This window comes from Caretta caretta, chromosome 5 (assembly GCF_965140235.1).
Source record: "Caretta caretta isolate rCarCar2 chromosome 5, rCarCar1.hap1, whole genome shotgun sequence".
Classification (NCBI taxonomy): domain Eukaryota; kingdom Metazoa; phylum Chordata; order Testudines; family Cheloniidae; genus Caretta; species Caretta caretta.
This window is the reverse complement of record NC_134210.1, coordinates 24,254,522-24,268,179: the sequence shown is the minus strand read 5'-3', so window position 1 is coordinate 24,268,179 and position 13,658 is coordinate 24,254,522. Positions and strand designations below refer to the sequence as shown.

General features: G+C 39.8%; 1 protein-coding gene across 5 annotated transcripts in view; it reads right to left on the bottom strand.

Moving 5' to 3' along the window:
* Positions 1-13,658, bottom strand: part of TARS1 (threonyl-tRNA synthetase 1) — a 74,478-nt gene that overhangs the window by 35,290 nt on the left and 25,530 nt on the right. For all 5 annotated transcript variants that reach the window (XM_048851855.2, XM_048851854.2, XM_048851856.2 and 2 more), the window contains 2 exons: positions 6,521-6,582; positions 1,614-1,682 (listed from right to left, as the gene is read on the bottom strand). In XM_048851855.2, the coding sequence (XP_048707812.2) occupies positions 1,614-1,682; positions 6,521-6,582 (131 nt within the window). The remainder of the gene's footprint in view (positions 1-1,613; positions 1,683-6,520; positions 6,583-13,658) is intronic.

Here is a 13,658-nt window from a genome sequence, read left to right as displayed (position 1 = left end):
TGCATGGGACGTTTTCAGGGGCATGGCTTCCCATCTCTATGACTCCTGGACAAAGGAGTTTACAATTGTAACCAGAGCAGTCACTATCCCAGCGAATAGGGCATTGTGGGACAACAGCTGGAAGACTGTTAGGGTTGAATCCCACTTGGACCGTATTGACCTCAGTATGTTGACTGTGGCTCTAACTCTTTAGGGAGGTGGTTTTACTATATAATCAATGGGGCATTTACAACAAGCTTTAGAGCAGACATATGCACAAATAAGGTCAATGCAAGACAACGTACATCAGCCTAACTTTGTAGTGTAGTAGACCAGGCCTGAGGTCTCAAAGACACAGCTTGCCCTGGAACCATAAGATAGGGATAGGGCTGTTATGCAGGTCCTACATGGCACAGAGAATCCTTATTGTGTTGGCTGCTTTCTGGCCCCTTGCAGCAGTGATTTGGGGTTCTAGATTTTTGGTGTTTCATTCAGATAGTAAAGGTTACTGTGATAGGCAATAGACCATGCTGGACGTTACAAACCTAATGAAATGCTAAAAGACAAGCCAAGAGGATTAACATTAGTAAAATTATACTTATCTATACACAGACAAAAAGAAAAGGCAATTACTAAGACTATTATCCAATAGTTTAGCCATAAATGTAGGAACCTAAGAAGAATACAGATATTTTTGCATTTTTTTTAATTAAAAATGGGTTGAGGGGAGGGGCAGTTAGCTTGGATTTAAACATTCTCTTGCAATGTTTACGACCCCAAAATTGTTTCACTGAGTAGAACACGTGAACCAAAAACAATCAACCCCTTCACTTTATCACTGACCAAATGCCAGATATAGCATAAATGGTGAAAAGAAATGAAGTTTTTAAAATGTTGATGTTTAGTTTGATGGTGGCCTTTCAGACTAAAATCGATCAGTACAGCTGATTTAAAAGATTAAAAAAAAAAACTTTCGTGTAACATCCCCAAAAATTATGTTGACAAGTAAGGAAAAGAAAAACTGTGCAATGGTCAGTTAAAAATGGACAAAAGATAATTAAATGTTAACATTGGCAGAAGTGTAACAAAAAATGTACTTTTGTTTTGTCAGAAGATGGCAGCAAAGATGCAAGTTTCTTCAGCATATAAAACTGGTTCAAGGGGGCGACCTGTTTATAACATTGGATTCAGAGAACTGCTATTTCTGAGATAAAAAAACAAACACTATTGAGCTCTTGTATGATTACATTTCTCACCTCACACTCACGCAGTTTAACTACCGATGGGAGAATTAATTGATCCAGCACCTCAGTTGGTGTAAATAGTTGTAATTATTGATTTCAATGGAGCTATGATGATTATTACCAGCTGAGTGTCTGGCCTGTTTTGCCTAATGTCAAACTCACTTGAAAGTTGTGGTTGGAAAGACTGACTGGAATTAGAATGTTATTGGGTTCACATTCTGCTTAGAAGAGACTGAAAAAAGGAGCCAAGAAAAAAAAAAAAGCCAGTGAAATAATAGGGAGAAAAATTGCAATGAGACTGTGAAACAGAGAGACTGGTGCAAGGGAAGTGGGAGTGAAGAAATGGGAAAGAGGTAAACATTTTAATAAAAAAAATAGATTACCACATACCCAGGCCACACACTTGTACCAGCCTCTTTTGGGGGATCCTTTTAGCCTAATCTGCGTAGCACAGCTTCCCTGTAGGTAGAAAAACATATTTGAACGTTTTCATGTTTGGTTTAAACTGAAGCATCCTTGTAGGAGAAATAAGGATTCAAGGAAGAAAAGGTCCACAAACTCTCACTAGTTTTTCAAACAAGAACATATTTGACAAGTTTGCCAAAAGCTGAACTCCATGAAATTCATCCATCCCTACTTAGTGTTAACAGTACGTAACTTCAGGCAGGACTTGGTTTTTTCCATGAGCCCCTCACTGCTGGACTGGCTGCTGAATCCACCCTCCTATTGAATTTACTGTCAAAAATCTAGGATTCCGTCTTTAAAATATAGAGTTTTTAATTATGGCTTCTTGCCTTTATGGTTGTGAATCTTCTAATGGAATCTGATGCAGAGTTGTGCTCTGGAGTCTGCAAATAGCCAGGAACTATAGCCTATAGACCCCTAAACCATCTACTTCATATCATAACTCTTACTCTATTATTTATTTTCATTCTGTAAAGTGGCATCTATAATGTGCCCTTTGCCCCCCACCCCTGAGACAATTGACAAATGCCTACATATGAAAAAGCAGAGTCCGAGTCAGGAGTGAACTTTTTCTTTTGTCCAGTTTTTAGTGAATTATCTTTGGTTGGGCTAGTCTGGTACGGTGAAAGGCCTCTCTGAATGATGCCAGTAAGGCAGAAATGAAAGAATAAACATCGAAGGAGCTTTAACAATACATGAAGTACCAAAAAAAAAAAAAAACCCAAAGGAAACTGACACTTAAGCACCTGTGTGAAAATAACTTCATGGGTCTAGTTTAAACTGGTATAAATTAGGAATATTGAGAGATGAAGCCTAATCTTTTGTTCTTAATTCACCTTTTTGAAGCCTCTGAATCATTAATGCAGTGGTGTCTTAGGGGCATTAGATAAATAGCTAATCTTGTATATTAGTAAAGGGTCCAGTTTTGTTTTTACATCAATTGCGGCTTGATGGGCAGGGTGACTATAGAATCCAGTCCTAAAGGTATTGCAACAAATTATTAGTTTTCTATTAAAATGTACACCCAGAAACTCCAGATGGAGGTTTTATTTCTGTTTTTCATTTTCAAAAAATTCACTTTTGGAGATTGGTTTCAGAAATATACCCCATTTGTGGCTCTCCAGGTGTTGCCATTACGCACTTTGAATCTTATGTTTAGACTGTGCGAAGTGAGGTTTAGGACTTCTGGATTTCCCCTATATTTTCACTGACTCACTGTGTGACCTAGGCAAATCACTTAAAATGATACTTTCAGGTTAAAAAGTTGGTATATATATTTTTAAAAAGGTTCTTAACTATGTTATTAATCCTGTTAGAGTATTAAAACAAAACAATTCCAAAAATGTAATTTAAATTTTCTCTCCTCATCCCCCCAACCCCACCTTCTGTCTCTGTGGCACACCCTGCTATTTCTTACCTCACTTAAAACTGCCTAACTTTTAGAGCAAACTGTACACTTTTCAGCATCACCAATCATACTACAAAAATAAAGCTTCCCTGCACATAAATGGGGTGCAACCAATTACATTCAGTAAAATTTTTAACCCCAAACTGAGAGTTTTTTTCTGACCACAGTATTTGGCTCTTTATTCTTCTTCATATTGTGTAACTCAGTGTTTAAAGTTAAGAAGTGTGGTTTTATTACTGATTTTGTAGTAATGGAACTTTGTTGATTTCTGATAACCATTCCCTCCCCACCCCCCAATAGATATTCTTGAAATCTTTTTTTCTGGGATGGGCTGTAAACAGATCTCTTTTCTGAGCCCCACAAAAGGACCACAATGGAAATGTTTAAATAATAACACCAACAAAAAGGGAAGTCTTGTTTCACAAGACAATAGGGCTTCACATTAAATCCACATCTAATTCTTTATTACCAGTCCTGTACTGAAAGCATTGTTATTGAGTGGGGCCTATTAATCCTTTGGTTTTCAAGAGAGGCCTTGCTGCATGACAACGTATGCTAAACCACCATAGAATATTACTTCATTTGAATGGTCAAAGGTAGAACACACATGGGGTGTCAGATGGGTTAATGGGAGTGGTGCTCACACATTGAGGAAAGACTAGGAGAAACTCTTGTATGTAAAAAGAAAAGGAGGACTTAATCATAGAATCATAGAATATAAGGGTTGGAAGGGACCCCAGAAGGTCATCTAGTCCAACCCCCTGCTCAAAGCAGGACCAATTCCCAGTTAAATCATCCCAGCCAGGGCTTTGTCAAGCCTGACCTTAAAAACCTCCAAGGAAGGAGATTCTACCACCTCCCTAGGTAACGCATTCCAGTGTTTCACCACCCTCATAGTGAAAAAGTTTTTCCTAATATCCAATCTAAACCTCCCCCACTGCAGCTTGAGACCATTACTCCTCGTTCTGTCATCTGATACCATTGAGAACAGTCTAGAGCCATCCTCTTTGGAACCCCCTTTCAGGTAGTTGAAAACAGCTATCAAATCCCCCCTCATTCTTCTCTTCTGCAGGCTAAACAATCCCAGCTCCCTCAGCCTCTCCTCATAACTCATGTGTTCCAGACCCCTAATCATTTTTGTTGCCCTTCGCTGGACTCTCTCCAATTTATCCACATTGTGACTTATGGCACCTTAGAAACTAACCAATTTATTTGAGCATAAGCTTTCGTGAGCTACAGCTCACTTCAACGGATGCATACTGTGGAAAGTGTAGAAGATCTTTTTATACACACAAAGCATGAAAAAATACCTCCCCCCTTTTCTTTTTGCGAATACAGACTAACACAGCTGTTACTCTGAATCCTGTTTGTAAAGAACTTCTACTTCCCACCCTCTTCTAATTCTACATTTTGTTAGCTGGGTATAGTGATGTAGAGTTATAACCAGTGGAAAATCAAAAAATTTAACTTTAGACACCAGTAGAAAAATAAGATAATATTCACAGTTCCACTTCACAACATTTGTTTCAAATGGTCTAGTGTCTGGGGCCTATCGGATAGCAAGTTTGTGACCTCGGTCCAGTTCAAAGTGGACATGTGTTCATATCAAAAAACCCCCATCATAATGGGCACTAGCTGGCAGCCTTATTGCCAGTCTTCATAGAAAGACAGGTGACTGACATGGCATGGAGTTACAGATTCCAAAGCCAGAATGGACCATTGTGATCATCTAATCTGACCTATATAACACAGGTCACACAACTTCCCTTGCACAGGGCTTTCTTTCAAGGAAATCCATCCAGATCAGGGTTGAGGCACAGTAGCATGGTAATATAGGGAAGCTGAACACATTATGTTGATAAATACAGACTTTAGCATCCTGAGCTGTCACTTTGGCACCTTCCACGGGCATGACTTTTCCAAAATTCTCTTTATTATGCTCACTAGGGTTAGAAATGAATTCCAGGCACTGAGAACAGAGTCCAATCGCTCTCTCTCAGGTGCATACGCACTTTGCTGTTTAAAGTGATGTTTTCCCTAAAAATACTAAGAAAGATATTGTATTTTAGGTATTAGGGTCTTTTAACCTTTATTTTATTGTATTCATGTTGTTGTTGTTTTCCAGACATTTCCAGTGAAATATATTTTGTTTGCAATGCATGTTCTTGGATTATTTCTTAGCCATGACTCAAATGTTCTGGTAATCATCTCATGTACAGGCTTTATTATGATGTTTCATGGAAACATTCCAATAACATTTTTGCAAAAAAGAGAGAGAGAGAGAGAGAGAGAGCTGCATCTGAGCAAACAACAGCATCAGAGCAATATATAACAGTTTGCTCAGTGAATCTTGTCTAAATGATCACTGCCAGTTATGTAAAAAAAAGGTATTTTTTTTATTTGTGTCCTCTTCATATGGAAATAGTTGAACTAAGACTTAAAAAAATAATTCTGAAGTTGAAAGTTATTGCAAGATCCTATAGTTCATATGTAAGGAATTGGTCCATATCTAGTTCAAGGAAGCCCTAAAATGGAATTTTGAGTGACTTCAGTATTAGCTACTACAGTAAAAGCTGTTATCCAGCATGTTGAGAGAATGGGGGGTAAGTCAAAAATTTCAGTTAACTAAGAGGGAGGGAGTTTGGGTACAGGAGGAGTTTCGGGGTGCCAGATCCAGGCAGTGCTCACCTTGGGCGGCTCCCCGCAAGCAGTGTCATGTGTGGAGAGGCACGGCCAGGTGTCTCTGCGTGCCGCCCCACCTGCAGGCACTACCCCACACTCCCATTGGCTGCAGTCCCCAGCCAATGGGAGCTGCGGAGCCAGCGCTTGGGGTGGGGAAACACATGGAGCCCCTGTAGCCATTCCTCTGCCTAGGAGCATTGATCACAGCCAATGGGAGCTGCAGGGGTGGCGCCTGTGGGCGGAGGCAGCACATAAAGCCACCTGCCCACACCTCTCCAGACATGTTGCTGCTTGCGGGGAGCGGCCCGAGGTGAGCACCACCCGGATCTGGCACAACGAAACCCCTCCTGTGCCCCAACCCCTGCCAGAGCCTGTGCCCTGCACCTCCTCCCAAAATGGCGGTTTATAGAGCTTTTTGGTTTGTGAAGTGCCAGATAACACAGCTTTTCCTGTATATGTAATAGGGTAGGAGGATTCCAGAGGGAGCTATGTCCAACTTTCCCAGGCCAATAAAAGGATTACCATGCTTCACAGCCTGTAATGAGGGGCAAATAGATGGACTCCCACTCTCTTCGTGGGGAAAATAAAAACACAACTTATTTGTTCTCCTGCACAAATCACTTCTTCCCCAGCTTTTTCACAGTTTGAAATAATATGGGCAATTGGTTCATCATCTTTAATATTTCTCCTCACCTCCCCTGCCAAGTGGCTTCTGCATTTACACACACACACACACACTTACTTCTCGGTATGAAGCTCCCACTCGGTATGAAGCTCGGTATGAAGCTTTTTTCCATCTTCTTCCTGTTTAGAAAAGGGGGAGGAGGGAGAAATACTTACTTTATTGTTGCCACTTCCAGCCTCACAACTTGGACCCATCAGGGGCTACAATTTGCACCCTCACTTTTAACAAGTCTCAAGGACTAAATCTGCCTATAAGACCCTCACATGTCCTTGGAACCACAAGGCCTGACTATTTTAATGCCTTCTTAGCAAGGCTTTCAAAAAAGCTAAACGGAGAATGCACACACATGCCTGTTTTTTGTTTTTAAATTTCACAGTGATCACCGTCACAATTACAGGGATAGCTGCACGTCTGCCCCCTCTCTGATCCCTGTGAATGCATCCTTTTGGATGTCAGTCCCCATGCCTTTACCTCTCCTGAGGTGGAATCACTTGATTCTCCCACTCTTAGACCAGACCCTGGGCTAACAGTACTCTCTATCAGAGAGCTGTAGCTCACAAAAGCTTATGCTCCAATAAATTTGTTAGTCTCTAAGGTGCCACCAGTACTCCTTTTCTTTTTGCGAGTACTCTGTATGTCGACCATGGTTACCCAGCAGATCGGGCTGGACATGCTACCTGCAATTATTATGCTTGGTAGCCTGTGACCAGTGGTGAACAGAGTGACCAGACAGCCTTCTTAAACCAAAGTATTGTTTAATCTTGAAAGTAGGACTAAAGCTGTCATAGTGACTCAGTGGGTCACGTCTGAGAATACCAAATTCAGAACAAACTGCTGAGAAATAGACACACTCCCAAAAAACTGGTGGTTATTCTTCCATAAGGTATACCAAACCACAACAAAAGTAAACTCCTCTCACACCGCATTAGCTAATAAGAGGTCAGAAATGAAGCCTCCTTAGGTATTCCAGTTCTAGATTGAACACCCAGATTTAATGATGAGTGATTATTTAAAATCAATTTCATCAAGCAAAGAGTTCTTCTGATCCCAAAGGACCAGCCACATACCAGATCAATATACAACTCATATCTTACCCAATATTCACACTGGTGCCAAACCTTTAGTATCTAATATCTAAAGGTTTATTTATAAAAAAAAGAAAGTGGTGAGAGTTAAAATTGGTTAAAGGAATAAACTGCTGGCTTAAGTCAAGTCTCTGGTTGCTTCCAAATAATTGGAAGGTCCTCAGTCTCTTGGTTAGAATGCGCCCATGAGTATAAATCCATAGTCCAGAGGTTAGAGCAGGAAAGAGGCAAAATGGAGATGTTTCCAGGGCCTTCTATAGCTTCTGCCACGTGGAGGGAAAGCTCTCAGTTTCAGTTTGTGGAAAGTTACAGGCACACAAGATGGAGTTCAGTCTAGTCACATGCCCTTGCATGCTTCGATGAATCATAGCAGAGGCCATTACCCATATTCTATTTAGAACATCCACAGGAAGGCCCATCAGGTAGGGATAATCCTCTTCTATAGTGCATTGCAAGTTAAGGGACTATTCAAGTTGAATAGTTGAAGAACACTTCACACTCTGCTGGCTAAACTAGATGTAGGTACCTTGTGGGAGTTACCCAGGAGCAAACATTTGAAATACAGGTACACAGACAATATTCATAACTCCTGATACAAAAATGATGTATGCAAATAGGATAATCATATTCAGCAAACCATAAAACTTTTTCATTGACACCTTACAGGATATACTTTGAACAAGATTTGTTGCAATCATATAACAGTGGTAGGAACAATGATCTACATGGTCATATTTTAATCATATAATGTCACAAAAGCATAAGGATTTTTAAAAATAGAACAGATATTAATACAGCAAGTGGTCTACACATATGTCTAGCTTACCTGGAGTCCTACTATCCTTGGATAGAGACCCTACACAGACCTCACTTTTCCAGCAACCCCTCACCTCAGGGCTGGATTACCCAATAAGCAGAATAAGCATGTGCTTAGGGCATCAGCAAAGCAGGGGGCACCAAAAAAAAAAAAGATTTTTTTAAAAAAAAATTTGATATTTGATATTAAAAAGAAAGCATCAAAGTAGTCATCATGGGAAAAATCAGAAATTTGTTAGACTTCCTTACACTCCACACTCTTCCCCCATTTTTCTCTTCTCTTCTTATTACTTATCCCCACCTAAACCAGGGAGGCGTCCTACTAGCGTAGATTGAAATAATGTGAAGAAATCAGATTCTGTCATGTATTGCAATAAATTTGTTTTATTATTGATATATTCTTCTGATTTATATGTACTTGATTCGTTTTTTTTCTTTTTTATATATACACACACACAGAAAGAAATAGTGTACGTTGTGTAATTTGTTTTTGTTTTTTTAAGTTCAGATAACTGAGATAAGGGGCAGGATGAAACGTAACCGAATGGAGCACAGAAACATAAACTGGCGGAAGAAAAGAAACAAAATAAGTGACATTTTCCAAAATCTTCCAAAGCTGACATCATTTTTCAAAGCGAATTCATCAGAAGCAACATCTTCTCTCAGGAGCACAGACTTCGTTCCAAAACCTGTAGGTGTTTCAGAGACTGACCCTTCTTCTATTGGTGAAACAAACACCATTCCAGAACATGTGGATGTGTCAGAGACTGTAACTGATCATCCTACTCCTGGTGGTAAAACAGACATTGTTCTAGAAGATATGGATGTGTCAGAGACTGAAACTGCTCATGCTGTAAATAGGAGGAAAGATCCTGGTATTTGGGTTGATTTCAGTACCGATGATGTAGCTTACTGGATAGATTGTGGACCAAATGACTGTCAACACCACAATGGGCCATTTGAGAAATCTCGTCAGACTTTTACCAATGGCAAACAAACAATATGTGATGAACTCACTGGTCTAATGAGTGACAAAGTTCGTTCAGCTATTGTGGATGAAATAAGTATTGCTGGGTACTTCAGTTTATCTGTCGACTCTACACCTGATCTTTCACATATTGATCAATTGAGTATTGTACTAAAATGTGTCCCCCACAGATGGAAAACCAGTTGAACGATTTATAATATTCCTCAATTTGAAAAGCCACACTGGTGAAGAAATGGCAAATCAAGTCCTGCTTTCTCTGTGCCAAGTTTGCAAAATAGATTTCTCAAAGAGCAGAGGTCAATCTTACGACAACGCTGCCAACATGTCAGGGTGTTATCAAGGAATGCAGAAGAAGCTTTTAGAACAGAACAAATATGTCATATTCATACTATGTGCTGCCCACTCTCTCAATCTTGTTGGCCGCGGTGCTGTTGATCGTTGTCCGGTGGCAATAAGTTTTTTCTCAACAGTCCAGTTACTTTATACATTTCTCTCTGCCTCAACACACCGATGGGCAGCTCTTAAAACATATTTGGGCAATGATCGTTCGTTGAAATGTCTTTCTAATACTCGTTGGGAGGCACATGCAGTGGCAACAAGTGCAATTCTGGAGTCTTATTCAAAGTTTGTGGATGCATTAGAAAGTATAGCTGAAGACCAATCACAAAAGGGAGATATTATACGAGAGGCAAACAAGATGCAAGAACTAGAGTTTGTATTCACGTTGACCATGTGGAATGAAATTTTACAACACTTTTACCACACAAGTAAAGCTCTCCAAGAAAAATAACTGGATTTGAACACATGTGCAGACCTCTGTCAATCATTAGCAGACCACTTACACACTTTGAGGAATGATTTCAGAAGATTTGAAGACATATCAAAAGATATCTTGCTTGATATTAACGACAAAGAAGCCCAGTCCCACAAGCAAATCAGGAAAAAACAAGCAAATGATAGGAGTGCAACAGAAACAGCATTGAATCCTAGAGACAAATTTCACGTATCTACTTGCTATGCTATAATTGATACATTTGAAGCTCATATGAAGAGGAGGGGTGAAGTGTACAAAGTAGTATCAAGTAGATTTTCTTTTCTAAATGATATGGACTTATCTGACAAACAATATTCACAAGGTTCCCAAAAGCTAGTTGACTTGAACATGAATCTCTGTGGAGAAGTACACCAGTTCCACTGTAATATGTGCGCAAAGTTTAATGAAACAGGAAAAATGAAATTCAGTCACATTGATCTTTATGACACAATATTGAAAGATGGAATACAATGTGTATTTCTAAATGTAGAGCTCATACTACATATTTTTCTAACATTGATGATTACTAACTGCTCCGCAGAATGCTCTTTTTCTCAGTTGAAAAGAATAAAAATATCCTCAGAGAACAACGTGTCAGGACAGACTTGATTCACTTTCCCTATTGTGTTTGGAAGTGGACATGCTTCGTCAAGTCAGCTTCGATGAACTTATCCAGAACTTTGCAATCAGAAAAATCTAGAAAGAAGCTATTTTAATTTCAGCATACATATAAGTTTTGTGTCATTTCAAAAAATAAAATTTTATTTTACGGTATAGTATTGTTTTTATTTTGAATTACATGTTGGGGGGGGGGAGGGGGGACCATAATCTTTTCAGTGCTTAGGTTCTCTAAAGGTCTTAATCCATCCCTGCCTCACCTCTAGGGTCTGGTTGTCAGTCTGTGTCCCCTAACAATCTCTCCATCTGCTTGAGGGAGTGTGACCTTTTAAATCTAGACAGGGTCTTTGTTCTCAGGTGTTCACAAGCTTGGATCTCCCCTTGACAAATTAGTCCAGGGAGCTCAGCAGAGGGACAGAGGCTCTTGCATTGTCACTTCAGTGTGGACATCTCAAGCCATTGTTTAGCCTTCTTGTTTGTTTCCCAACAGTCCTATTGATTTAACCCATTAGTCATACAGTAGACATCCCGATAACCAGGTCAACATGCAGCGTTCATAAATTACTACAGAACAGCCCCACTTCTGCTACAATCATATTATGCTGACCCTGCATTCTTTATGTGGGCTATGAATGCATGGGTGGGGGGGGGAGGGCACTAGTTTTTAAGTTAGCCTGGTTAGCTGCACTGTGGGAGGACCTAGTTTTGAGGTTTTGTCCATGAGCCTCATACTGACTAGTAGCCATGCTCAGGCACCATCCCCATTGTAGGAATTTCACCACTGCGCCTTAGGTTGTCCTTTTCCTCAAAGGATTTAACCTCCTTGGGTTCGCTCCTATGGGGGTCTAATCTCGATGCTTGACCTTGAGGGATAATGATGCCTTCTAGTTTACTTTTCTAATTCTACTTCCATAGCTCACCATAGATGACCTCAGAAAGGCTGTAGTCTATTTTGGAAAAAAAATGCTTTGCTTTCTGGATGTATTTATTCTTGCTACAGTCCTCCTTCCTGCCTATCATGCAAATAGTACAGTCTCAGAGGAGTCCCAGGTTCAAAGTCTTCATTCTCTCACTGCAGGATGGCTTCTCCACACTCCAGAAGGCTACACAAGCTGGCACTGTTTGATAATACTTGTTGTTTACATAGAATTTACTATCTGCAAAGCATCTTAACAAACCTTTGCAAATCAGTCATTATATCACCCTCCACTTAGGGAGCTAAGAAAATACTATTCCCATTTGTACTGAAGGGGAGACTGAGGCATAGAGAAATTAAAAGACTTGTTCAAGACCATCTAGTGAGGCAGTGGCAAACTGGGATTAAAACTTGGAAGTTTCTGCCTTCTGGTCTGCTCAGCAGACCACTTAATTAAGCTGCTTAATGTACATTGGTGATGTAATTCCTTATGTTCTGAATACAAAGGAAGTTCTTTAATGTCAAATATATGCTTTTTGAAGAAAGAGGTTTAATTGTTTTTGCAAGGTACCCAGAATACTTATGTTCACTTAAAAAGTAATATAGAATAATTGACAGTGCATGCATGGTGCTTGGGAATATTTCAGTGCTTTCCTATTTGTTTCTGTCGGAACTGCTGGAGTTATACTAGGTGTAGCCTAATTGGAAAAAGAATGAGTAGCCCCATGCTGGACTCAGGTTTGCTTTTGGATTTCTTGCTCAGTTCAGTACTTTGTTCTTCTCCCAATAATGACAGGAGGATGAAGGTAAGAAGCAACGGTGAAGTCTGCCCCCTGTGGGAAATGCTGGGATGCTTTTTTGTGTGCATGTGGACTAGCTCCTGCCGGTCTTTCAAAACAAAGGCAATTGAACTCTCTCTCTCTCTCGAGATTTAATTTTAAAACTGAGCTATAAAACTGCTTGACTTGCAACCTCACCTCCCCCCCCCCCCAAAAAAAAACAAACACCGTAATCCTGATGCCCTTTCCCTGAAAAAGGATAGAAAAGTTTAATAGCAATAACTGTATAAAGGAATAGGAAGTAAACAAGATGCTTATTCTCTCAGAAAGCCTTAACTCCCCTTTAGCTTGCTACAGTAGTACATACTTTATTCTGACAGGTTTCAGAGGAACAGCCGTGTTAGTCTGTATTCGCAAAAAGAAAAGGAGTACTTGTGGCAACTTAGAGACTAACCAATTTATTTGAGCATGAGCTTTCGTGAGCTACAGCTCACGAAAGCTCATGCTCAAATAAATTGGTTATACTTTATTCTGTCTGCTTTGGCACCAGAAATTTAAAAAACAAAAAACAAACAAAAACACACCAAGAATTTTTCTCTCCTTTTGACCTAGATCTGTAAGCGCATATACAGGAAGACTGATAACCTTTTAAAGCAATAAATTTTATTTGCCATAAAAGCATTTACTCCTGCTGTCAGCAGAAATGAAATTTATAACTAAAGGAAAGAATAAAAAGTCAAGTGTGCTCTTAGAAAGTTCAGAGTAAGCAGCATGCAACTAAGACCTTCCCTGCTAAAGGCCTTTATTTCTTTGATATGTTTCAGAGTAACAGCCGTGTTAGTCTGTATTTGCAAAAAGAAAAGGAGGACTTGTGGCACCTTAGAGACTAACCAATTTATTTGAGCATAAGCTTTCGTGAGCTACAGCTCACTTCATCGGATGCATATGTAGATAACACCACACCCCCTAAGGCCTCTCCATCTTTGATGTGTAAATGAGGCCACCCCTCTCCCCTAAGGCTTTTAAACTGTTCAAGAAAGTATTCTGTTCCTGCTAGGTCCTGCCTTCCAGCTCTATGATCCTCTGTTGCTTTTGTCTTTTTGATCTTTTGCTCACCACACTCTACAAAAAGTGGTTTTATTAAAATATCAAATGTCCTCCTTCTGGTCAAATCTAATG